Consider the following 25463-nt stretch of genomic DNA (forward strand, 5'->3'; position numbering starts at 1 on the left):
GACAATGAGAAGAGATTTGAGAATATAAATATTTTAATCATTCACATAGCAAGCTCAGTATGTTTCAAATTCTTTATTATACATCATGGTTGCACAATTTGAGGCTGGTTAAATACAATTGTTTTTCAATTTTTCTTTGAATATTTTCCAGATTACTACATGCAAGTGACCATGAAAATATTTGGCATTTTAAAATTTTGAAACTCTGAACAGGCACTTACATGAAGGAAAACATTACCATTCACAGATATCCACATTTAAAATAGATGCTCCAGCACATGGTACCTGGAACCTTTTGCCAGTTAAGAAGTTGGTTACTGACCATTTTTCAAAGTGCCATAGTAGTAAAACAGGCTTAAAGAAATGTAATTTGGGTTACTTAGCTTACCCATAAAGTAAGGTTAACTGACAAGACTTGCACTGAAGTGTATAAAAAAATATTGGTACAAAAACCAATGAACCGTAAGTGAAAGTAGTTTCACACAACAGGCTTCATTTTAGTTCCTACACCCCACATTTAGTGTATTTGCGATCAGACCCCATGCATAGCATAAAAACAGATGACTACAACCTTCTTTTTCAGAGGCTTTGAACAATACTTGAATTTAATATTAAAAAAATTTAAACAGAGTGGATGAACTGGTTTAAATTTGAGTTTGAACTAGTCAACTTTCCAATTTAACAAACATGAAATTGTCGAGATTTGGGTAACTACATACTTCACCAGTTCTCCTGAGTCCCCCATCCTCAAATTTTCCCCTGAAAAGGGAAGAGAATATTTGCAAGAAAATTATATTTGCATATATGTGCTAAAAAGATTCCTTAAATCAAAAAATTTTTTTCAAAGTATTTATGGAAAAATTATATAGTTTTAACAAACTAAAATGCCAACACAGAGTCAACTCCACATTGCAGAAAACATACCGTGGTACCTATCTGATAGTAGTAGCAAAATGGTTACTTAATATGGTACCTCCCCAAAAAAAAGCTGCAATGACATGCCACATAATCTCTTATGGAAAAAAATTTAATATTCACATCACAAAAGACTTCGAAGAGAACAAAATTCAGGAAGCCATGAAATGGTAGACTCAGAGGCACCTACAACGAAACACTCATATGCATTTCTCAAACACGTATGGAAAAACAAAAATGTAGTTTTCAAAAATATTGAGATGCCATGTTTTAAATCTTTGCAGGATTAAGGGCCACTCAGGTTTTTCTAATTTTATTTGAACACAAAATGTTTAATTTTTTGCGTGTAGAGAATAAGAGGTAATCATTAGCATGAAAAAGGAGAATAAAAGAATTTGTAATCAACATTATGCAGAAAGAAAGCAAAATTACAAATATCAACCTACTCACATGAAAATCTTTAATGTTTATGCTGATGTACAGCTGAGTGCTTATCATTAAATGAAAGTGTGTGGTTAAAAAAACAACACGGCAGTTTAAGAAAGTTCCAGTGTTTCAAAGAAAGCACTTTTTAAATGTATATACATGAATAACATTTAGTTATGTCATAAAATAAACTCAGCACTGTAAGATAAAGGAAGACTATCATAAATGGGGTTTTGGCCTTTTCCCCGCCCTACACACTGCGACCATCTTTAACCTGCCGAACTTCAATCTCAACAGATATAGGAGTTTTTTTCTTTTTTTTCTCCTATTCAGTTCACATTTCAGGCTGCTCAGCAGATGCCTGCGATTCTGGCGATTCAAATCGCTGGTGAAAGTTTGTTCTCTGTTTCCTCAGTTTTTCAGGAGCTTTTCTCCACAAAATTATCTCCTAGAAGACAAATGCAAGACAACAAATTAATGTCCTCATATTATTCCTTATATTTTCACCATAGAAATAATGCCACTTCAATTTTAACCATAACAAAACTAACTTCTTCCCTACAAAAGCCCTCCTCTTTCCTTATTGACTCACCTTCTTCCAATTCTAATCTTGGGCCTCCCCTTCCGGCAACTCTGCTCCCACCAGCACCCATGCATGCCACCACCATGAATCCAATCTGGCACAAAGTCCTAGCTATTACTGCTTTAAAGAATTCCTAAAATCTACCTTTTGTTTGTTGTTCCACTGCCCTTATCCAAATTCAAGCCCTTGTCACTTCAACCTTAGATACTAAAATAGCTTCCTGGTAGATGGCTCTCCCTCCCTTGCCTGATACCCCTTTCTAAGCTATCCTTCCTATCACTTCCAGATTAGTCTAAAACATTGCTTGGATGACTCTTCCAATAGTTCTCAGTGCCTCCAGGATAAATCTCCAACCCGGCATTCAAGCCCTCCATAACCTTTATCCAATTTATCAACATCACTCTCTTCCCTACCTAGACCCCAGTACCCCACCAGCCAAACTGGGTTACTCTCTGCATCTAACGCACTTCAAATTAAACTTTCCCTCCATCTTCCCCTTGATATTCTTCAAATCCCTCTTCCTCTGCCTATCTAAGTCTCACCCTAACCAATACATCCTGAGATCTCTTCTCTTCTAAATTCTTAAAATTACTTGCTTCATAAAGTCATGGCAGGCTGTTTGTTTTTTAACCAACATAGCAGAATTTAAACATCCAAATGAATGCCCGTGGGAAGCATATACTACTCAATAGGGCCACAATATGTAATTGATTTGGAAATTGTAAATTTCATATAATCTAATTTGAAATTATAAATCACCTATGTTTAATTATACAGCATTATGGCAGCATTAGCAGAGTAACTTTTCTCTCTTCCCAATTACTGTCAAACTATTACTTAAGTTTTCTGTTAATTATACACACTCTCTCTTTCCACATATCGGCAATGGGAGGGCCTTGAGGACAAACCATGTTTAAAAAGGTAGCTTTTGTATTCATCACAGTACTCAACACAGAATAATTTCTTTTTTTTTCCAGAATAATTTCTTATTTAGTTTTGAACACTCAACTGACATTCAAATATTTATTAATCTGATTCCGAATACAGAAGACCATTCTAATCACTATTTTTTATTCAAAATTCACCAAAGGCTTTTAATTGATTTTCAAATGAGAACAAGTTTTATGATAAACATCTTATATTAAAAAAGTATTAGGGGTGGGTTTCCCTGGTGGCGCAGTGGTTGAGAGTCCGCCTGCCGATGCAGGGGACGCGGGTTCGTGCCCTGGTCTGGGAAGATCCCACATGCCGCGGAGCGGCTGGGCCCGTGAGCCATGGCCGCTAAGCCTGTGCATCCGGAGCCTGTGCTCCACAACGGGAGAGGCCACACAGTGAGAGACCCGCGTACAGTGCAAAAAAAAAAAAAAAGTATTAGGGGGCTTCCCTGGTGGCGCAGTGGTTGAGAGTCCGCCTGCCGATGCAGGAGACGCGGGTTCGTGCCCCGGTCCGGGAAGATCCCACATGCCACAGAGCAGCTGGGCCCGTGAGCCATGGCCGCTGAGCCTGCGCGTCCGGAGCCTGTGCTCCGCAACGGGAGAGGCCCACATACCGCAAAAAAAAAAAAAAGAAAGAAAGTATTAGGGACTTCCCTGGTGGCACAGTGGTTAAGAATACACCTGCCAATGCAGGGGACATGGGTTCAATCCTTGGTCCGGGAAGATACCACATGCCGTGGAGCAACTAAAGCCCGTGAACCACAACTACTGAGCCTGTGCTCTAGAGCCCACGAGCCGCAACACGCCTGGAGCCCACATGCCTAGAGCCTGTGCTCCGCAAGAAGAGAAGCCACTGCAATGAGAAGCCCGCGCACCACAACGAAGAGTAGCCCCCGCTTGCCACAACTAGAGAAAGTCCGCACACAGCAACAAAGACCCAACGCAGCCATAGATTTAAAAAAAAAGTATTAGATTTGGGTCATCTCAAAAACATTTATAAGAAGATTGTTTAATTATGGAAAAATGGAAACCCCCAAATCCATCAAGTTGATGCAGTCATTAAAAGTGATAAAGGAAATCTTTGTTGATAAAGGAAAGCTATTCAAGATACTATTGACTGAAAAAACAAATTAAAGATCAATATGCATAATAATGATCTAAAAGCACATATACAAATTTGTCTAGAAAACTAATCACAATGGTGGTGGAATTTTTGTTGACCTTTTACTTCATTGTTTTTTATTGCCTGATTTTTTTTTTAAAACAAATAGCAGGTATTGTTTTTATAAAAAAACAAAGGTTTCAAGAGAAAAATAAAAGCCTTGCCAGGGACCTCCCTGGTGGTCCAGTGGTTAAGACTCGTCACTTCCACTGCAGGGGCCGCGGGTTCGATCCTTGGCAGGGGAACTAAGATGCCGCATGCCACAAAATTAAATTTAAAAAAAACAAAACAAAACAAAAAAAAAAGCCCTGCCAAATTATAGCCCATTCTGGAGTCCTGCAGAATGACCGGGAAGAGATGGATTACAACATAGTTCCATTCATGCTTACTTCTATAACATACTGTCAGTGTTTTCACTTACTTAGAAACCCCCACTTGCTCAGTACAATAAAGCTTAGAAAAATGGCTGCTTTCCAGGTGTTTTTGGAATTGCCACAGAACAAAATAACATCTGGGTGGCACCATACCTGCTGCTTGAAGTACCTCCTGTCTTCCTCATCAACAAGGACTAGATTCAAAAAGTACCTTACTGAAAATTTTTTGTTCACATCTCTCATTGTTGGAGTTGGGTCATAGCCTGCTAAAAACAGTCTTATTGGAATTGATTCACCTGAAAGAAAAGCAATTTCCATTTAATTCTAAAGGATGATTAAATATATCAATAGTTACATAACACCTAAAACTAAGCATCATAGAGAAGACATTAATGCTTCAGTTCCTCACAAGACAGCAGCATAACAAAAGCTTTAGACGGGTTTCTCAGCCTTGACACTATTGACATTTTAGGCCCGATAATTCTTTGTGATGGATAAGGTCCTATGCACTGTATGAAGTTCAGCAGCATTCCTGGCCTCTACCCACAAGATGCCAGTAGCAGTCCCCAAATATGATAACCAAAAATGTCTCCAGGCATTGCCAAATGTCCCCTGGGGAGGGGGGACCAAAATTGCCCCTAGATGAGAACCACTGCTCTAGAGCCAAAATGCCTGGATTTGAATCCCAACTCCAGCCAAGTCACTTAACCATCTGTTTCATCTGTACCATAATTTCTAATCATGTGTATAAATTCTTGAATACTTATTACTAATTCACCCAAAGCAACAAACATGTTTAGAATGATGACATTCCTTCATTAGCAATGAAGCAATAGCAAAAAGATTGCTATTCAGATTCTCATGGCTTCTCTTTTTCTAAGAATAATTATTTGCATATTCTGCTTTGAATCCTTTTTATGTAATAGTTTTCTTATGTATATCTATTTCCTTAAAGATGTACAACCCATCACTTTACATAAAAATTTGTGGCTGCTGGAATTTTACAAAGTTATGTTGCATAACACAAGAGTACACACACAAGAGTCCTGGAGTCAGAAACCCCTGGACTCAAACTCCAACTGTGCAATGACTAGATATTGAAGGAAACCAGAATATGTCACCGAAAAATATTCCTCTTTGACATACAGATTATTTTGAGCTGAAGGCAATTAAGCAGCAGTAAAATCAGAAAAGAATCCCCTGTTCTGCCTAAAGGCAGGATATAAATTCTCCTTTTACTGAAGACAGCCTTTTTTCAGGCCAGGGATGGCACCAGAGGAACCTGCAAACAAGCCTACTCCATTGGTTTTCTCCCACATATTTACCTGCCCGTAGTTTGCCGCCCTGGGAAGCCTAAACTGCTTTCCTTTGCCCAGTCATTTCTCTCCAAATTTATTGTTCTTTTGAAGATGCTATATAGGCTGAAATTCTAAGTCACAGCTTTGAGTTACTTTTTTGTTGAGGTTTCTCCTGGGTGATGTGTACTGCATGCATTAATCAACTGTTTTTCTCTTATTGATCTTTTTGTTAAAGAATTCCAGCTGAAAATCTAAGACGGGTAGAGGGAAAGTTCTGCCTCCCCTACAGTATATCACCTTTAACAAGTTTTTTACCTCTACATCTCAGTTTCATGTATAAAATAAGGGTTACCACTACCTAACTCAAAGTGTGGTAGGGAACTTGACAGCGCCTGAGAATACAATGCCTCATCTATAGTTGGTACTCAGTAAATGGTAACTACTCTTTGAAGTAATTACTAACAGAGTAAGAAAAACCCAAAGACATAAATTTAAAATGATAAATACTGGCTTCATTGTCTTAGACACTGAAAATTATCTACTAAGGGAACTGCTTATTTTCTTGAGGGCTATATAAGAACTCCAAAATCCCACAATGAATACTTAATTATACTGCACCTTATGTTCAGCATGAGTAAAAAAGATTTACAGAGAGAAACTACTGTAACAAAAGGTAATTAAAATATTATAAATTCAGAACTAGGGAAGAGATATCCATAAATGTCTCTTCTAAATTCTAAATTTAAACTGAGTAAAAAATTAAACCTTATTTCAAACTAGAAAGTACTACTATAGTCTTCTCAGCATTTATACAAAGATAATCTTAAAAATCATTGTAAGAATCGTTTTAAGAATTCACAGATATATTCACACTGAATAAATACTTTCAAACTAATCTGCCATGAACAGTGCTATCTGCACTACCTGTAACTTAAAAGTAAATGAAAAGTGTATTACCTTTTACTGGTGCACCATCCATTATTTCATATTTAGCGATTGTTTCTGTTTCTGTTGTGGTACTGGGTCCTAGTGCAATAATGTAAATGATATTAATTTAAATACTGCTAGAATATGATCTCCAGACTTATACCTTCTTCCTATTTTCTGACTACATTATTTTAGTACTAATTTACTTTCCCCTTTTGTGAAAATGTTGATCATTCTTTTCTATTTCTTGATCTACACTTACTTACCACCCAACTGAAGATCGCACTCCCTTCCTCCCAAAGTAATTCAATAGACTCTTGAAAAACTGCAGGGGCTGGGGCGCTTGACCGTACACACAGGAAAACGTGTGTATAATTTATAGTCCGTTCTCTGTATCCTCCACTCCTCCCTATCCACGGTTCCTCCCTATCTGTGGATTCAACCAACTGCAGATCATGTAGTAGTGTAATATTTACTACTGAAAAAAATCTGCTATAAGTAGACCCATGCAGTTCAAACCTCATGTTATTCAAGGGTCAACTGTATACAGTTCAGAAATAATCTTCACAGACTTCCTTCTATCATTTCTAATATCTGCTAAAATAGAAACTATCAATGCATAGCAGTGCACTGACATGCTAGTTTTCTCTGCAACACCCAAAATGTTTTCTCTTGTTAACTTTAACATAGACAAAACATCAAAGTGAATACCTGACATACATACAGTTCTTTTAAAAAGTCAATGAGATAAGTTTAAAAGGTACACTAAAACACAGTAATGATCCCAATGTTGTGAAATATACAATATGCAAAGGCTAAGGTCTGTTCTGGATTATGAGTACAAATTATTTTTATTTAAAATTTTCCAGAACTGAATATAATTTTTATAACTAGAAAAAAATGTTTAAATAAACAATTTCTTTTTAAACAACAAATGGGAACCTGAAGTTTGGTTTTAATATCTTTAAATCACTTTAACTTTTTTTTTAATATTTTTTTCCCAGTCTGTGGCTTGTCTTTTTATTCTCTAAACCATAGACAGTTTTTCTTTTTTTTAAATTAATTAATTAATTTTATTTTTGGCTGCCTTGGGTCTTCGTTGCTGTGCACGGGCCTTCTCTAATTGCGGCGAGTGGGGGCTACTCTTCATTGAGGTGCGCAAGCTTCTCATTGCTGTGGCTTCTCTTGTTGGGGAGTGCGGGCTTTAGGCGCGCAGGCTTCAGTAGTTGTGGCATGCAGGCTCAGTAGTCGTCGCGCACGGGCTTAGTTGCTCTGAGGCATGTGGAATCTTCCAGGACCAGGGCTCTAACTCACATCTGAGCTTTGGCAGGAGGATTCTTAACCACTGTGCCACCAGGGAAGTCCCTAATCACTTTAAATTTTATTAGCAGGTGAAAAATGGAGATTAAGAAATTACAGATATTTAAAATCATGACTACCAATTATAAATTCTTAAAAAGTGTTGTCTAAAATTCTTTTTAGCAGAAAACCAGCAAAGTTAAAGGGAACAAACTAAATCTAAATATTAATTAAAATCAGGGAATTCCCTGATGGTCCAGTGCTTAGGACTTTGCACTTCCGCTGCAGGGGGCACAGGTTTGATCCCTGATCAGAGAACTAAGATCCCACAAGCCACATGGCGTGGCCAAAAAACTAATAATAATTAAAATTAAAAAGCAGTTATGGGGCTTCCCTGGTGGTGCAGTGGTTGAGAGTCCGCCTGCCGATGCAGGGGACACGGGTTCGTGACCCAGTCCGGGAAGATCCCACATGCCGCGGAGCAGCTGGGCCCGTGAGCCATGGCCGCTGAGCCTGCGCTCCGCAACGGGAGAGGCCACAACAGTGAGAGGCCCGTGTACCGCAAAAAAAAAAAAAAAAAAAAAGCAGTTATGAACCAATAGAAGATTTGGGGGCAACTGGTCAGCTATCTGGAGAAAAGTAAAGTTGGATCCATAGCTGATCTCTTACATCAGGACAAATTCCAAATGAATTAAAAGTTTAATTAATTAATTTAATTTTAATTCATTAAAATTCCTAAACTATAGTGTATTACTTTAGTAGAATCAAGCACAGAAAATTTTTAGAACCTCAGTGTAAAAAAGGCCTTTCTAACTGTGGTATAAAACCCAGAATCCATAAGAGTAAAAACTGATAAATCTGACTTACATAAACATCAAGAACTTCTAGATGGCAAAAACCACCATAAGCAAGACAAACTGGGGAAATTTTGCTGCTCTTAATACAGAAAGAGGGGGACTTCCCTGGTGGTGCAGTGGTTGAGAATCCGCCTGTCAATGCAGAGGACATGGGTTCGATCCCTGGTCCAGGAAGATCCCACATGCCATGGAGCAACTAACCCCGTGCACCACAACTACTGAGCCTGCGCCCTAGAGCCCGTGAGCCACAACTACTGAGCCCACATGCTGCAACTACTGAAGCCCATGTGCCTAGAGCCCATGCTCCGCAACAAGAGAAGCCACCATAATGAAAAGCCTGTGCACCACAATGAAGAGTATCCCCCGCTCGCGGCAACTAGAGAAAGCCTGCACGCAGCAGCGAAGACCCAATGCAGCCAAAAAAGAAAAAAAAAACAGAAGAAAAAGGGATTGATTTTCCTAATATATGAAGAGTTTCTACACATCAAAAGGAAAAGACTAATAATCCAATAGAGATGGGGCAAAGGATATGGATAGGTGGTTTACAGAAAAGAAATACAAATGGCTTTTATACACATGAAAAGATGCTCACCCTCACTCAGATGAGAAAAATGAATTAAACTTTTCCCCCACCCATGAGATCAGCTAAAAGTTTTGTAACATCATGCTTATGAGAATACAGGGAGAAAGAGGCACCCCCCTACATTCATTGCTGGTAGTAATGCAAACTGGTACAGTCCATAAAGAGGAGAAACTGATATGAATTGAAATTACAAATGAATATACCCTTGGAAACAGCAATTCCACTTCTAAGATTTTATCTTGCACACAAACCAACACATATGTGAAATAATATTATTAACTAAAGCATTGTTTATAATAGCAAAAGACTAGAAACAACCTGTTATGTCCACCAATAGCTAGTACACCCATTGAATGGAATACTGTAAGAAAGATGAGGAAGTGTTCCACACATTGATATGTAAAGAACTCTAAAGTATGTATTGTATATAACCACTTAACTAAAAAAAGGGGGAGGGTGTAATGTAGAGGCACTTGCAGGTATATGGATAAATACTTAAAGGATTTTAAAACTTACAAACATATCACCTATGAGTAGCTGGAGTACATAAACAGGACACTTTTTACTGTATAATCGTTCACACTTTATTTTTGAACGATGTGAATTTATTATGTATTCAAAAATTAATTTTTTTAAAAACATAAATGAATAACTCACTGCCAGCAATATTAAGTATCAAAGTTAGTCTCCAAGGTGGATATTTATTTTAAGTTTAAACAATATTTTAAGATTTCAAAATTTCAACTAAAATGAATTTCAGTTCAAATACTCCTCAACTTACCAATTCCCGTGATCTCTTTTTTGATCAGTTGTAACTCCATATGTTGGATTTTTATTCTTACTAATAAGAAGTAAATTTTTCCAACAATCACATCCTTTAAATGATACCTTTGGGGAAAGAGTATTTGTCACTTACTAAATATCAGTTTACAAAACAAACAAAAGGAGTGAAATATGTCCTGAAAGGATTTATTAGGTATCTGTAGGATAATTACTATTTAAGAATACCATTCTGACCATTCATGTGTTTAATGTTCTTTTTTGAAAAAAGTACTCATCGTTTTACTATAAAAATAAGGAAGCAAAGTTTACTTGACCATCGATACACCTCAGAGGGAAGAATTAGCCTGATTAATTGTTGGTCCCTACGTAGAGGTTAACTTAGTTTCCAAAGAGCTTAAGCATGGAAAATTAAGATTTTTATGCCTGAAAATTTTTATTTGGTGTATGAAGATGTTTTGAACATTAAAAACTCTACACATGGGTTTAGTGTCAGTATTACTCCAAGTGCTAGAATAGTGCAGCTAACAAATCACCTGGCCACAAAGAGAGACTCCATAAATTGAGTTTGTTGCTGTAATACCTACTAATCAAAGACTTTTCCAGGGACCTTGAAATAACATGGTAGCAAACCTAGGAATTCCTGTAATTCCCAGAGGTTTTTTTTTTTTTAAACTTCTCCCAGGTTTGATCTCAAAATAATATCCCAAGAGTTGATTAATGCAATTATGTTAGTCTGAAAGGAGGCTTCCAGTGACAAGTTTTAGGTCCTAAACTATCTAATAATTTTATCAACAATATAATTTAAGACCCTGAACACGTGTGTATCACAATTTCAGTGATATAAACTGAGACATGACAAGTAATAAAAATGATGTAACAGAAGAGTGCACAGGAAGGGGACAAAAGAATGAACATCTATTTCTTCAACAATAAACTTTAGTGAAAAATAAATAAATAAAAGAGAAAACCTATAAATTAAAAGAGATTTAAGAATAAAAAAACAAATGTAGTGTGTTTGGATCCACTGGATTTGAGCAAGTCTTCTTTGGATACTGATTTGAACAAACCATATGGCGACAAAACATTTATGAGTAAATTAGGGAAAAGTGAACACTGACTAAATATGTGACGAGGTTAAGAAATTATTAATATTGTTAGATATATACTTTGGTATATGTTTGAAATTTTCCATAATAAAGCTTTAAAAGGCATTAATAAATAAAATAAGAGCCCATTTCTGAAAATGCACAACATATATAAACATATATACCCCCTCCCATGAAAAGATATACATGAGGATTTAATAGTGGTTAAGTAGTAATGGTGAAAATATGTGGTATTTTTACTTCCTTTGACTTTTCTACATTGTCAATTTTTTTAATAATAAAAATGTATTGCTCATGTAGTCAGAAAAAGAGCATTTTTGCTTATTTTTAAAGAGATGACCAGCTAAAATGATCTCAAGACAAGAAGATAAATTTTTTGAGACATAGGATTAGATGCCTTCTGAGATGGTGAGATCCTCTATAAAAAATGGTCAATTACCAGGAATAGAATAATAAAGACGTCTGCGCTGAGTCAGAAACAAAACTAAATTCCTAAAGTTTCTTTCAGCTCAGAGATTCTGTTGGTCTGTTAACATCAGATTAATGTTGATTCTATCCTTACCTTGACCAATTTACAAAGACATAAAAGGTTTATTTCTTAATTTTCCCTGAACATTTATGTTATCTGTTTGTGAAAGGTACTTACTTTGATTTATTATATTCAAATTCTATGTGTAGACAATCTTCAATGCCCACTTCCATCTTAATAGAATTGTTGACATCAGGATAGGTAGCAAGCTGGTGAACAATAAGATCATATTCTTTTACCAAGTCTGTCAGTCTTCTTACTATCGTCACTTTAAGGAAATACCTACAAAATTAATGGAGAGGACAAGTTAAATCTCCTGTGATATATCTCAGTGTTTTAAATAAGCAAACATTAACTGCAACTCTGCTTTCTCTGCTGGAACTCCTTAGGGATCAATTTACTCCATTTACTTCATGAAGAAGTTTTAATTTTTAAATAAATGCCCCCACCATAGAAAAAATACAAAGTTCAATTTTAAGAATAGTGTACATACTTTTTAGATCAATTTGAAGCACCATCAAGCCTACTTGAGGACATCTCTCTAGATCACTGCTTTTTGTTTGTTTTTTCTTTTTTTCTAGATCACTTCTTAACCATACACTAAATGAGATTCATTGGGAAACTAATGGATTTAGAGAGTAATTCCATTTACAGGACAAATGAAGTACCTAAGAACGATTCATACAGGGAAGTGTATGACTAAAACTTCTCATAATAGGATTCTCTAAAACTACAGAAGGCTCTTACTACATCAGATGAGCATTACCCAGAAAAAAAAAAAAAATTTTGACAGAATTTAAAAAATCTTAAGCCTTCCAGTCCAAAATTATAATTAGACGTTCTAATAAGACATTCAATAGTAGTCATTACTTTCTGGTTTTGATTCTGTCTACAGTTTCTGATACACGTTCATACCTTAAACGGACATTGGCACCGATGTAAGATTCATATGGCTTTTCAACTTGCATAAATTCAAAATCATAACTTCTGCTCTGAGTCAGTTCTCCAGGTAAGGCTAGTTCTTTCACTAGGTTTACAAATTCGTGAGTATTACTCTTGTCATTGAAAAGTTCTAAGAAATTTTAAAAAGCAAAAAGACCAATTATATTTAATACCCATCTCATTAAAACTCAAACTTCTACTTCCAAAGCAAATAATTTTTACAAAAAGAATTAGTTGGATTTGTCTCCACTTTAAATACTAGAGCTATGATCTAAATTCCATTATCTTTCTCACTATTATGCTCCACTTAGGCATAAAAAAATTCAAGCAGCATAGCAAAATGAAAATTTCTATTATAAAAAAATGAATTCATTCCTTTAATGCATTTAGGGTTTGCCCAGTATGAAGCTGTTTTAACAGACATATTTCCAGCAATTATTTGAACTTCCTCCCTTCTAGGCAAAAAATGTATTGTCTTGTTTTGCTTTAGTTAGGCAAATATATTACCTTGATAAAACTATAATACGCAAAAGACTAAAATCAACTATCAGTTAATTACTATAATTTGCCCCTTAAATATAATCTCATCCAAAATAGACATGTAAATAAATATCCACCCATTCCAATTTTGATACTTTAAAAATGTACAATAAAACTTAGAAAGCTAGGACCTATTTTCTTTTCTCTTTTCCGAATCTGCAGTACCAAAAGATTTATACAGTTTAACTCCTACTAAATCAAGAATGTCTCTGAAATACACATATGGAAACATACACAAGTTGATCTAAGTCAAAAAGAAATTACACTTTTCCTTTTCACATGGAATTTTCTATTGACAAGTGAGTCTGGCTACAGGTACACACTAAGTTAGGAAGACAAATGGCATGGGTAATTAGAAAGTGAAGGATGAAGGTGACACTGCTAATTGTGAATAAACCTGGTGAAAAATGTAGGCAGATGGAAATTTCAGTGAGTAAACTAATTTACTTGAATTATTTTTCAAGGCTGGTAGCTTACATAACTCCTTTCACTTTTAGTAATTAAGTTTAATCACAAATAAAGGCAGGATTAGTCAAATATCATTTAATACAATTAAAAGAAACATGATTTAATATTTATAAAATAAATCCTCTTTTATTACGCAAAATCAATTCCTTCTTTCCATAAAGCTAAGTGCCAAATTAAACTCTCTTCAAACTCAGTTATCAAAGAAAAAAAAAGTAATACTATTTTAAAACTCACCAATTTGACCTACAAATTCAATTCTAATTCCTTGGTGCTCTAGCCTCTTTCCAGATTGCTTAAAGGCTATGTTTACCTGCCAAAACATGAAATTGTAAGAGATGTTAACAATCCTTTTCGGGCCTACTAGCAGATTGCTTCCAGATGAATACAATGTATAAATATTTCAGGTATTCATTTCTGAAGTCTGAGACACCACCACATACCTAGATCCTACCTAGACCTTATAGCGCCAGAGAAGGTAAAACCTACTCATATACAATCAGTAATGAACCTCTTACTTATACGTACACTTAAAGCATCTTCTTTGTTAGTAAGGAATCCTTCTTTACAGCTGGAGAACTATAAAGACTCAATAAAAGGGAAAACTTTCAACTATTCAAATATGTTTTCAGGTCAAATAGTTAAATTCTACAACAGCATTTTAATGTAAGGTTATTACTAATTCTAAGAACTGATCTTAAAGATCACTTTCAGCCTTTTATAACCAACAATATATTGTTATAATTCCTGATCTTAAAAGCAATGCTTATTGCCCTGAGTCTGCTACTCATCCTAAAAACAGAATGTCTAAAGATTTAAATTTTGAGTATGATTATCTTACGTACTTTTCAAATTAAATATATAATCTAAAATCCCTAAATTCATATGTGCCAAATGGAAACCTTAATTTTAAACATTTTAATTTGACAAAATATCTATAAAGTACATACATATTAAAAACAAAACTCGAAACATTTAAGGATTAGCTAACATACCAAAAAGCATACTTCCGGGTTTATTCTTTACTATAAAAAATATGGGTAGCATGACTCTTAAAAGCTTTTCTTACAAATAGTGTTTTCAAAAGACAACAGAAATTAAGGACCAATAAAAACCGAAGTTCAGTTACTTCTGTCTGTAAACTACATAATTAAAATATTCATGCTTCTATATCTTCCATATATCTGTGACCAGGATGAGTTAGTTACCTGCCTTCCAAATTAATATCTCAGAAAAACAAGTAAATAATTAAACAAATTGTAGTACATCATATGATGGAGTATAATTAAAGTATAAAAATAATAAGGTCAAAGAATATTTAATGATGTGGGAAGATGTGCATGGTATGTCACATGAAGGAAGCATGGTCAAACTGTATACAAGTATAATGCCAATTATATTTTTTAAACTACAGAAAAAACTCTTAACAGGAGTTACTTCTGGAATGTATGCTTATGGGTAATTTTGTTTCCTTCTCTGTAGCTTTTTTTGACAGACGGCAATTAAATTTAACTTTAAAAAGTATATGCTTCAGGAGTCCCAAGACAATTCAATGGGGAAAGAATATTCTTTTCAACAAATAATGCTGGAACAACTCAATCTCAACATACAAAAAAATGAAATTGGATCCCTACCTTGCACCATATACAAATATTAACTCAAAATGGATAAAAGACCTAAATGTAAGAGCTACAGTTACAAAACTCTTAGAAGAAAACATAGGTGTAAATCTTCATTATCTTGGATAGGCAACTGTTTCTCAGATGACACCAAAAGCATGAGAAATGAAATTTTAAAAAAGATAAACTGGACATCATCAAATAGAAAATTTTAGTACTTCAAGACACCACCAAGAAAGTGAAAAGACAACTCACAGAAATACAGAAAATATTTGCAAAACATAACTGACAAAAGACTTGTATCTAGAGTATATAAAGAACTCTTACAACTCAACAATCAAAAGACAAATAACCCAATTAAAAATGGTCAAAGGATATATACAGACTTTTCTCCAAAAGAGTTATACAAACAGCAATAAGCACATGAAAAGATGCTCAATATTATTCATCATTAGGGGAAATGCAAATCAAAACCATTATGACCACTTCTCACCCACTAAGATGGCAATAAAAAATACAGACAATAATAAGTATTGCCAAGAATGTGAAGAAACTGGAACCCTCATACATTGCTGAAGAGAATATAAAATGGTGCAGCTGCATTGGAAAAGCCTGGCAGTTCCCTTAAAAGTTAAACATAGAGTTAACGTATGACCCAGCAATTCCATTCCTAAGTATACACACCAGAGAAATGAAAACACACAGTCACACAAAAACTTAACACACAAATGTACAGCAATATTCATAACAGTCAACAAATAGAAACCCAAATATCCTCAACTGAAATGTCCTCAACTGATGAATGGATGAAGTGTGGTACATCCATATACTACACAGATATATACTGAAATATTATTCCGCCATAGAAAAGAATGGTGTTTTGATACATGCTGCAACATGAATGAACCTTGAAAACATTATGCTACATGAAATGAGGCAGACACAAAAAGACAAATCTTATATGACCACTTATATGAAATAGAACAGGCTCAGAACAAGCAAATTTATACGAAAAAAAGTAGACTAGAGGGACTTACTTCCCTGGTGGAGCAGTGGTTAAGAATCCGCCTGCCAATGCAGGAGACACCAGTTTGAGCCCTGGTCCAGGAAGATCCCACATGCACGCAGCAACCCCATGTGCCACAACTACTGAGCCTGCACTCTAGAGCCCGTGAGCCACAACTACTGAGCCTGCATGCCACAACTACTGAAGTCCATGCACCTAGAGCCCGTGCACCACAAGAGAAGGGACCACAAAAAAAAAAAAAAAAAGAAGCCACCACAATGAGAAGCCCACGCACCGCAACAGAGAGTAGCCCCCCCTCGCCGCAACTACAGAAAGCCTGTGAGCAGCAACGAAGACCCAACGCAGACAAAAATAAATAAATAAATAAACTTATTTTTTAAAAAAAGTAGGCTAGAGGTATCCATGGACTGGGAGAAAAGGGAAAAGAGTAGTTATTGCTTGATGGGTACAAAGTTTCTGTTTGGGGTGATGAACAAATTTTTAAAATAGTGGTGACGGGGGCTTCCCTGGTGGCACAGTGGTTGAGAATCCACCTGCCAATGCAGGGGACACAGGTATGAGCCCTGGTCCAGGAAGATCCCACGTGCCGCGGAGCAACTAAGCCCATGTGCCACAACTACTGAGCCTGCGCTCTAGAGTCCGGGAGCCACAACTACTGAGCCCACGTGCTACAACTACTGAAGTGCTACAACTACTGAAGCCCGTGCGCCCTAGAGCCCTTGCTCTGCCACAAGAGAAGCCGCTGCAATGAGAAGGCCATGCACTGCATCGAAAAGGAGGCCCTGCTCCACAACTAGAGAGAGCCCGAGCACAGCAATGAAGACCCAATACAGCCAAAAATAAATAAATAAAATAAATTTATAAAAAAAAAAAAGGTGATGATTACACAACACTGTGAATGTGATTAATGCCACTGAATTAGACACATAAAAATGGTTAATATGGTAAATTTTACTATATATATTTTTTACCAAAATTTTTTTAAGAAGGAATAAACCTTGAAGACATCATGCTGAGTAGAAGAAGCCAAACACAAAAGGCCACATATTTTATGATTCCATTTATATGAAATGTCCAGAATAGGCAAATCCACAGAGAAAGAAAGCACATTTATAGATTAGTGGATGCTAGGTGTCTTAGTCCATTCGGGCTGCTATGACAAAATACCATAGACTAGGTGGCTTAAAAACAACATAAATTTATTGCTTACACTTCTGGAGGCTGTGAAGTTCAAGATCAAAGCGCCAGGAGATTTGGTGTCCGGGGAGAGCTTGCTTTCTGGTTCACAGACGGCTGTCTTTTCACTATGTCCTCACATGTCAGAAGGTGCACATGGGATTTCTCTGAGGACACTAATCCCATTCATGAGGGCTCTGCCCTCATGACCTAATCATCTCCCAACCCCCCCCAGCCCCACCCCCCCAATATATCACACTGGGGATTAGGTTTCAACACATGAATCTTATAAGGACACAAACATTCAGTTTATGGCACCAAGGGAGTTACTGCTAATGGTATGGTGTTTCTTCTGGAGTGATGAAAACCTTATGGAATTAGATAGTGGTGACAGTTGCACAACTCTGCAAATATAGTAAAAACCTCTGAACTGTACACTTTAGTAGGGTGAATTTTATGGTATGTGAATTACAACTCAATAAAGCTATCTTTAAAAAAAAATGAAAAAAATAAAAAATGAAAGTATATGTCACAAATAAACCAATGGAACAGAACAGAGATGTTGAAACAGACTCATACAACCTCTGGCTGATGACAAAGGTGATGCTGCAGTGTAGTGGGGGAAAGGATGGCTTTTTCAATAAATGTCCTGGGTTAATAAGATATCCATGTGGGGAAAAAACAAACAAACAAACAAGTAGCCTTGACTCCTATATCACAAAGACAAAATCAATTCCAAAAAACTGAAGATCTAAATGTGAAATGTAAAATTGTTTTAAATTATAGGAAAAACAGGAGAACATCTTCATGCCCATACGGTAGGCAAAGATATCTTAAACAGGTTACAAAAAGCACTAACATTTGTAGAGTATTAAAATTAAGAACTCCTGTTCATCCAACGATACCATTAAGATAGTGAAAAATCCAGCCAGAAAGATATTTATAATACATATGCAAAGGACTCTATATTGAGAAGCACGTATCAAGAACATACCAAAAAAAAAAAAAATCCTACACATCAATAAGAAAAAAAGTCAACTGAGTGTAAAAATGAGCCCAAAAAACTCCCCACCAAAACCCAAAGCCTTGAATAGGCATTTCACAAAGGACATCAAATAGCCAATAAATATATGAACAGTCACTCAACCTCATTAGATGTCAGGGAAATGGAAATTTACACATGTAGCGAGAAAATGAGAAGGTAAGATGACAAGCCATAAACTGGGAGAAAATATTTGCAGAAGCCACATCTGAGAAAAGGCTGTTTTCCAAAAAGGGCTGTTTCCGACTCTTAAAACTCAATAAGAAGAAAACAAACAACCCGAATGAAAATTAGGCAAAAGATTTGAACAAGCACTTCACCAAAAAAAGATATATATTTGAAGATAAACATATGAAAAGATGTTCAACATCATATTATTAGGGAACTGCAAATTAAAACAATGAGATACCACTACAAAACTATTAGAATGGGCAAAATCTAGAACACTGACATCATCAAATGCTAGCTAGAATGTGGTACAACAGGAACTCTCATTCATTGCTGAAAATGGTAGTGCTACTTTGGAAAATAGTTTGGCAGTTTCTTACAGAACCAACACTATTTCCTTTACTCGTTTGACATGTTCCATCCTTTTAATGATTTTGTCTGCTCTCTTCCAGGCCTCTTCTCTTTCTCCCCATCATTTTAAAGGGAGAGTAAAGTAGAAAAGCAAAAAATTTATTTCAAATATAACACTAAGACATCAGTAAGTAAACTGGCAAAGGACCAGAATAGACGATGCAGTAAAATAGCTAATAAACCTAAGTTCAACCTATCTAGTAACCAAAGAAATGCTATCAAAGAATAATATCATTTTTGCCTATAGAAATAGCAAAGATTAAAAAGTGACCATATTCAGTACTACCCTGAGTGAAACAAGGCATTAAGTGAACATGTGATTTGATGCAAATTCTCCAGGTTAATATGTATTGATACCCTTCAAATATTCATGTCTTTTGGTCCAGCAACTCACTTCCAGGAATTCATTCTAAGGAAGTAATCTTATCCTACAGAAATTTGGAGAAAAACTTATGTACTAAAGTTTTATAACTAAAAACATGCCTGTATTACTAAAGATACAGTGATATACTACAAGCAGTCTGAAAAATACAGTAGAAACTATTTAAATATCCAATAATAGGGAAAAGTTATGCTTAATATATTATACATACATTAACTAATGCAGAGAGACGAGGAGGAAACACATTCAAATTTTAACAGTGAATTATTTCCATATGATGGGAATATAGATAATTATTTTATTTCCCAAACTATCTACCATGTGTATGTATCACCTTAACAAGCAGGGGAGAGAAACTCTTAATATTTCAAAAATACTGAAAATAATTGAAAAATTATTTCAAATGTTTTATGACTTGATTTTATCTAGGATATTACCATTCTTCAGTATCACAAACTAATGAGTACTAATCATGTTTCATAAGGTATAAGAATAATCTTATACATCACTTGGTAAGGAAAAGGAGGAAAAAGTTAAACCACAGAAGGTATCATAAATGTATCTGACCATGCATGGACACGTTCCAAATGTACTTAAGTCCTCTACAGAGTATCAAGAAATGAGATCAACAGACACAATGACAGTAGTACAGACAGATAAGCTATAAAGAATGAGAAAGAAACTTTTAGAAAGGTATACTAGAGAATTATCCCCAATCTCCACAACTCAACTTTATGTTAAAGGAGAAACAAACTTTAAGTGGATCACAGCCCCACTGTAGAAAGTGTCTGAAGTTAAACAGATGCACATAGTCACAAACACACAAAATTTTCCACACAGTTTAATTTAGACTCTGCCCCTGTAACCCTTCCAGTTTAAGAATCTTTCCTGTAAATGTTCTATTGAATCAAGGATTTAACTGACCTTCTGAAAAAAATTTTCCATCTCTAATAAAATCATTCAAATTTAGATACAGCACAAGCCATTCTCATGACTAATTCTAATACGCTACAACTAGGTAATTCTCCAAACAAAATATTTACCTTCCCTGAAACGGATTCTCCATCATAGAAAAGATAGTGTTTTTCTACTTTGCCATCCTCAGTTTTCATTTCTGCCATTTTCCTGGTTTCCCCATCATTAAGGACAACATCGATCTCACAAATGGGACCAAAAAATCCTCCAAGAAAACTCTGAAATAAAAGGAAAATGTTCATAATTATGTTTTGTCAGTCACTACATTTCTAAATTCAAATTTAATTACCTATAACCTACAGTTAATCTATGAATTCACAAGGAAATAATAACTTATATCAAATACTACATCAAAACTAAAATTTCATACAATATGCATACAGTTAATGCTGTACTGTATGCTTAAAATTTTGCTGAGGATATATTTGTTATATGTTTTCTACCACAATAAAATTAAAAGACAAAAAAGAAAACAAATTTAAACACGCTATAATTTCAATCATTTCCATAGGTAACCACTATAAATAATCAAATAGTAACATATACCAAAGATCTAAAAGGACTACCCCAGTGGTCCAGTGGTTAAGACTCCCCGCTTCCACTACAGGGGATACAGGTTCAATCCCTGGTTGGGGAAGTTCTGCATGCATGCCGCGGGGCTAAAAAATTAATCCTAACAACTGGATTTGAAAGGTTACCTTTAGTAATACATCTATGAGGTTCTTTCATTATACTGCTATAATGAAACTCATACAATTCCAATTACTCATGAGTTATTACAATGTACTAGTTATGGTAAAATCTACTGCTATATAAGTCTGAACAGCATGTGTTACACTGTGTAAGTAAGCCCTTGGAATAAAACTGGCTCTAATGGAGGAGACTAATTAAATTTCTGTAAATTTTGTGAATACCCAAAAGAAGTGAGCTAAAACTAGGCATGTTTGGTAAGACCAGCCCTCCCGCAGGAAGTTAGTATTGGTGCAGTAGCAAAATCTAGAGCAAGGAACTTGCGTTAAGGCTCAGTTCTGTCCTCAGGAGGACAGCAAACAAGCTAATGATCCTGCTAAGGCTATGTGGGTCATAGGATGATACTATGATCAAAGGAGATAGTGTTTTCCTAAATTCTGAGCTTGCTTCTTTGTTTTTTGGCAGTGCCACGCAGCTTGTGGGATCTTAGTTATAGAACTCGGGCCCTCAGCAGTGAAAGCTCAGAGTCCTAACCACTGGACGGCCTGGGAATTCCCACTTCTTTATTTTTATTAATCCTTTATTAACAAAAGGATTATAATTTCATGAAATCAACTCAAAGAATTGCCAGATTAGTACTTATGACATACTCCAAAGACATAACCAGCAAATTTTCCTTTTGGCAAGATGTTTTAACCTTTCCTGGCAATATTATAAATGACAAACAATTTTAATTAGAAAACTATTCTGAACTTAGAATGAAAAACATCAATGATAGGGCATGTGCACTGTCCCTTCCTAGTTAGCTTTCATACCCCAAGTTTTAAATTCAAAACTTGCTCAAAATGGTATACATTCTCGTAAGAGTTACAAATATGAGAATGTATAGCAGCTGAAAATCAGTTACTATTTATCAAGTATGTGCAAAGCACTGAGCCAGCAAAGCTGGGGGGGGGGGCCTGCTGTGGGAGGAGCAATTATGAAAGGGTAGAACATGACAGTCCAAAATTCGGGTTATAAAATAGAAGCAGGAAAATAAAATTTAATTTTCTCATTCCCCCTTAATATTCTTAGAGCTGGTTGCAGGAAAATGAGATTTGAAAACTATAAAAATTGTTTTACAAATGAAAGGAAATATTATGGTAACTTTTCCCACATACATATACTTAACACATACAGCTGAACTGGGATTTGAAAGTTGATATTAAAAGATCAAATAATCAAAAATAAAATAAAATCAAAATTGCCACTAATTAAAATGGTATAAAAGACTTAAAAGTCACATAAAACTTCACAATTAACAACAATTAGTAATTGTAAACAATAAGTTTTATTTTGACACTATATGTAAAAATGTAGGTCTTAGGCATTAAAAATATGTAAAAATTATGTGTTATCCTCTATTATTTTCTGTATGCATGAAGTATTTCATAACTAAAAATTAAAAATGGACTTACTTTTCAACACAATCAAAACACTAAGATTGGGAGAGATCAGAAGGAATAAAAAAAGCCTAGTGTAGCATATGCAGAAAAACAAAAGGTTGATGATAAACTACAGCACTTTAACACGGTTAAGTTAATGAGGCCATGAGAATTTAGCATTGGGTTAACATCCAGTTTTTTACACCAGGACACATCAAAAATGAACTAGTCTTGGTAAAAGCCTCCAGAAAATTGTGCATGTAGATAACAGAGAGAAAAATATCTGAGAAAAAAGTTTGTCTTGTTTTCCTTCTAGAAGGAGTTGAAAGAAAGATTCTCTACCCAAAGTCTTCTAGAGTTTTTATTTCTAAAAAAAAAAACAGAAGGGATTTCCCTGGCGGTCCAGTGGTTAGGGCTCTGCGCTGTCACTGCTGAGGGCGTGGGTTCAATCTCTGGTCTAAGATTCCACAAGCCGCATGGTGTGGCCAAATAAATAAATGAAGTTTTTATTTCAAGATGTGCATCTTCTGTATTTCAAACAAAAAGTCACAAAATTAAAATCTTCTTAAAATTATTCACAATCAAATTATAATACTTCCGATATATAAAGAGGAAAAAAATGGTCAGAATGGCGAAGACCAGAAGAAGGAAAAGGAATAAAAGCTGTAAAGAGAGTTAGGATATATTAACATATACTTCTGCTGAAATTACAGAAGGCAGTTTTGAAATCATTTACGAGAAAGACTACCAAGTTCTTTTAGAAAAGATATCTTCAACTGAGCATTCAAAATAGGGGATTTTCAGCAGCAATACTAGACAATATACAGGTTCAAACTCTTAGGTGGCCTTTAAATAACTAGAGGGCAATATATATGACTACTTAAATATTAGAGCAATTGTTCTCACAGTTTTCCAATCGTAGCGTAAACTACATATCACTGAATTTAGCTTAATTTAAGATTTTTCACATAATTTGTAAACCTAACACTGAGCATTACCATCTAGCAAAATTACACGTGTATATGTTAAAATACAAACTTTTTAGCCCTCACTGAAGAAATTTCACTACATCCAGTGGCTGTAAAGAAATGCAACTCAAGGTGAGGCAGAAGAGAGGCTCTCAAAATTTATTCACTTAGGGCATACACGAACAATGAAACAGCAAATTTTCATACATATATTATTACACTTGTGCCCATTTCAGTGTTATAAAGCTTTACAATTGTGTTTGTTTCAAGAGTAACTTGAAAATAAAAATTGCTCTTGAACATAATTCAAAAGCTCATTAAAAGTAATAATTTTAAATGTAAGCAAAAGATAGGAGGGCCTTTTAAGTTTTCTTTGCAAATTATATTCAACTAAAGAAGGCTTCTTTAACTCCCTGACAAGGCAAGGTCCCCCAATACTTCCTTCTTATCACAACTGTAATTATTTGTTTCCACGTTAAACAAATAATTACACAAATAAATGTTTATCTCCCTCTGGATTGCAAGCTACAAGAGAGCAAGGGCTGTTTCAGTCTTGCTCAGGGCCCCTGGGAGCACCTAAGTATTGTAATTATTTGTTTAAAAAAAAGAGGAAAAGGTTCCAAGTTTAAGAATGAACATGTCTGTCCTCTCTTTATAAATTAAAACAACTCGATTTCTGACTTTAAATGTATTTATTCAAAGTAACTTTTTTTTTTTTTTTTAATAAACCTAGCTTGGTCTATAAGCCAAAAGTCTCAAGCAGTTTACGGAACCGGGTGAGCTTTGGGAAAGCAGGTACTATTAAGGAGAGCACACAGTAGGCGCTCAACATAAGATTGCTAAGTGAACCGAGTAAATGAATACTACCATAAAATGAGCCAAGTGAGATCAAATCTAGAGAAGATCGCCAACACACACAAAGCTAAACGCCATCGCGCCCACGCTGGTGCTTCCCACTAACTGTGGTGAGAGTACTCAGATTTCCCTCCCTCCTCTGCTCCCTAGGCCATTTCAACATCCCAAAGCGGTAAGTTTCCAGAATGGCTTGGTGAGGGAAACGAGACCTAACGCTTAAAACAGCGCGCAAGAAACTACTGCCTTTTGCATTAAAAACGTCCTCCCCTCCAACGTCCTTCTCTTTTTCTCTCCCATTCTATAACTGTCAACATCAAGGCTGAACTAGGGTCAGGAAATCGCAGAATATCACCGTATTCAGGCTAAAAAAATCACGGACTTTATCAAGCTCCCGATCAACACTGGAAGAGAGTGACCAAGTCCCCCCGAGTCCGGAACTGGGGTATTCTTGAGTCACCCCACCTGAAAGGAAGCGAGGCTGCCCGGGAGGAGCAGAGGGGCTGGCTACCTTGGAAGGGGAGGGGGTGGCGGGCCCCCGCAGAGGCGGGGTCCGAGTACCCAGCCAGGGCCCCCACAGCCGGTCGAAGAACTCGGGCAGAGGCTCCGACATGGCCAGGAGAACGCGCCGCCACCCGCAGGTGCTCGGGCATCGCCGAGACCGGGAAAGGGCGGCGCAGCCCAATAGTCTCCGACCCCGCGGCGGCCAAACAGGCCTAACCCGGCCCCCCCGCCCTGCCCGCCTGCCCCCTCCAGCCGCTCCCCGCAGCCCCTCCCGCGACATCTGGCCCGCCGTTGGCCGTGCCACCGCGCGCTCCGGGGCGAGGGCTGCAAGCGAGCGCGCTGGCCGCCGCGCACTCACCATTGTCATCGCCGCCGCCGCGTGCCCCACACTTCACTCCTCTTCCCTCAGGAGAACTCCCAGCCCCGGCTCCCTCCGCCCAGCGTCTTCGTCACGTGACTTCGGGCAGCTCGCCGCACTTGACCCCTCCCTTCCCTTCCTCC

The 25463-nt window shown here is 36.4% G+C and overlaps 1 protein-coding gene across 2 annotated transcripts; it reads right to left on the reverse strand.

Annotated features, from left to right (window-relative positions):
* Positions 1-25463, reverse strand: VPS26A (VPS26 retromer complex component A). Of its 2 annotated transcripts, XM_060034887.1 has the most exons (10): positions 25321-25453; positions 22672-23165; positions 20593-20742; positions 13962-14037; positions 12693-12849; positions 11895-12059; positions 10141-10247; positions 6651-6719; positions 4549-4691; positions 3-1789 (listed from the first exon to the last, which is right to left on the reverse strand). In XM_060034887.1, exons 3-10 carry the CDS (start codon positions 20668-20670, stop codon positions 1676-1678), a joined length of 909 nt encoding a protein of 302 aa, XP_059890870.1. In that variant the 5' UTR covers positions 20671-20742; positions 22672-23165; positions 25321-25453; the 3' UTR covers positions 3-1675. The 2 variants fall into 2 exon arrangements, with proteins under 2 accessions (XP_059890869.1, XP_059890870.1); XM_060034886.1 differs by lacking the exon at positions 22672-23165 and having other exon boundaries at positions 1-1789; positions 25321-25463.

This window comes from Delphinus delphis, chromosome 16, assembly GCF_949987515.2.
Source record: "Delphinus delphis chromosome 16, mDelDel1.2, whole genome shotgun sequence".
Taxonomy (NCBI): domain Eukaryota; kingdom Metazoa; phylum Chordata; class Mammalia; order Artiodactyla; family Delphinidae; genus Delphinus; species Delphinus delphis.

Bases quoted from the DNA above. Each gene is read 5' to 3' on its own strand.
- VPS26A (XM_060034886.1), bottom strand. The intron at 12,060-12,692 runs GTATGAACGTGT...TTAATTTTGTAG, and splicing joins GGTGCCAATGTCCGTTTAAG to GTATTTCCTTAAAGTGACGA. The intron at 1,790-4,548 runs GTATGGTGCCAC...TTTGTCTTCTAG, and splicing joins GGAGGTACTTCAAGCAGCAG to GAGATAATTTTGTGGAGAAA.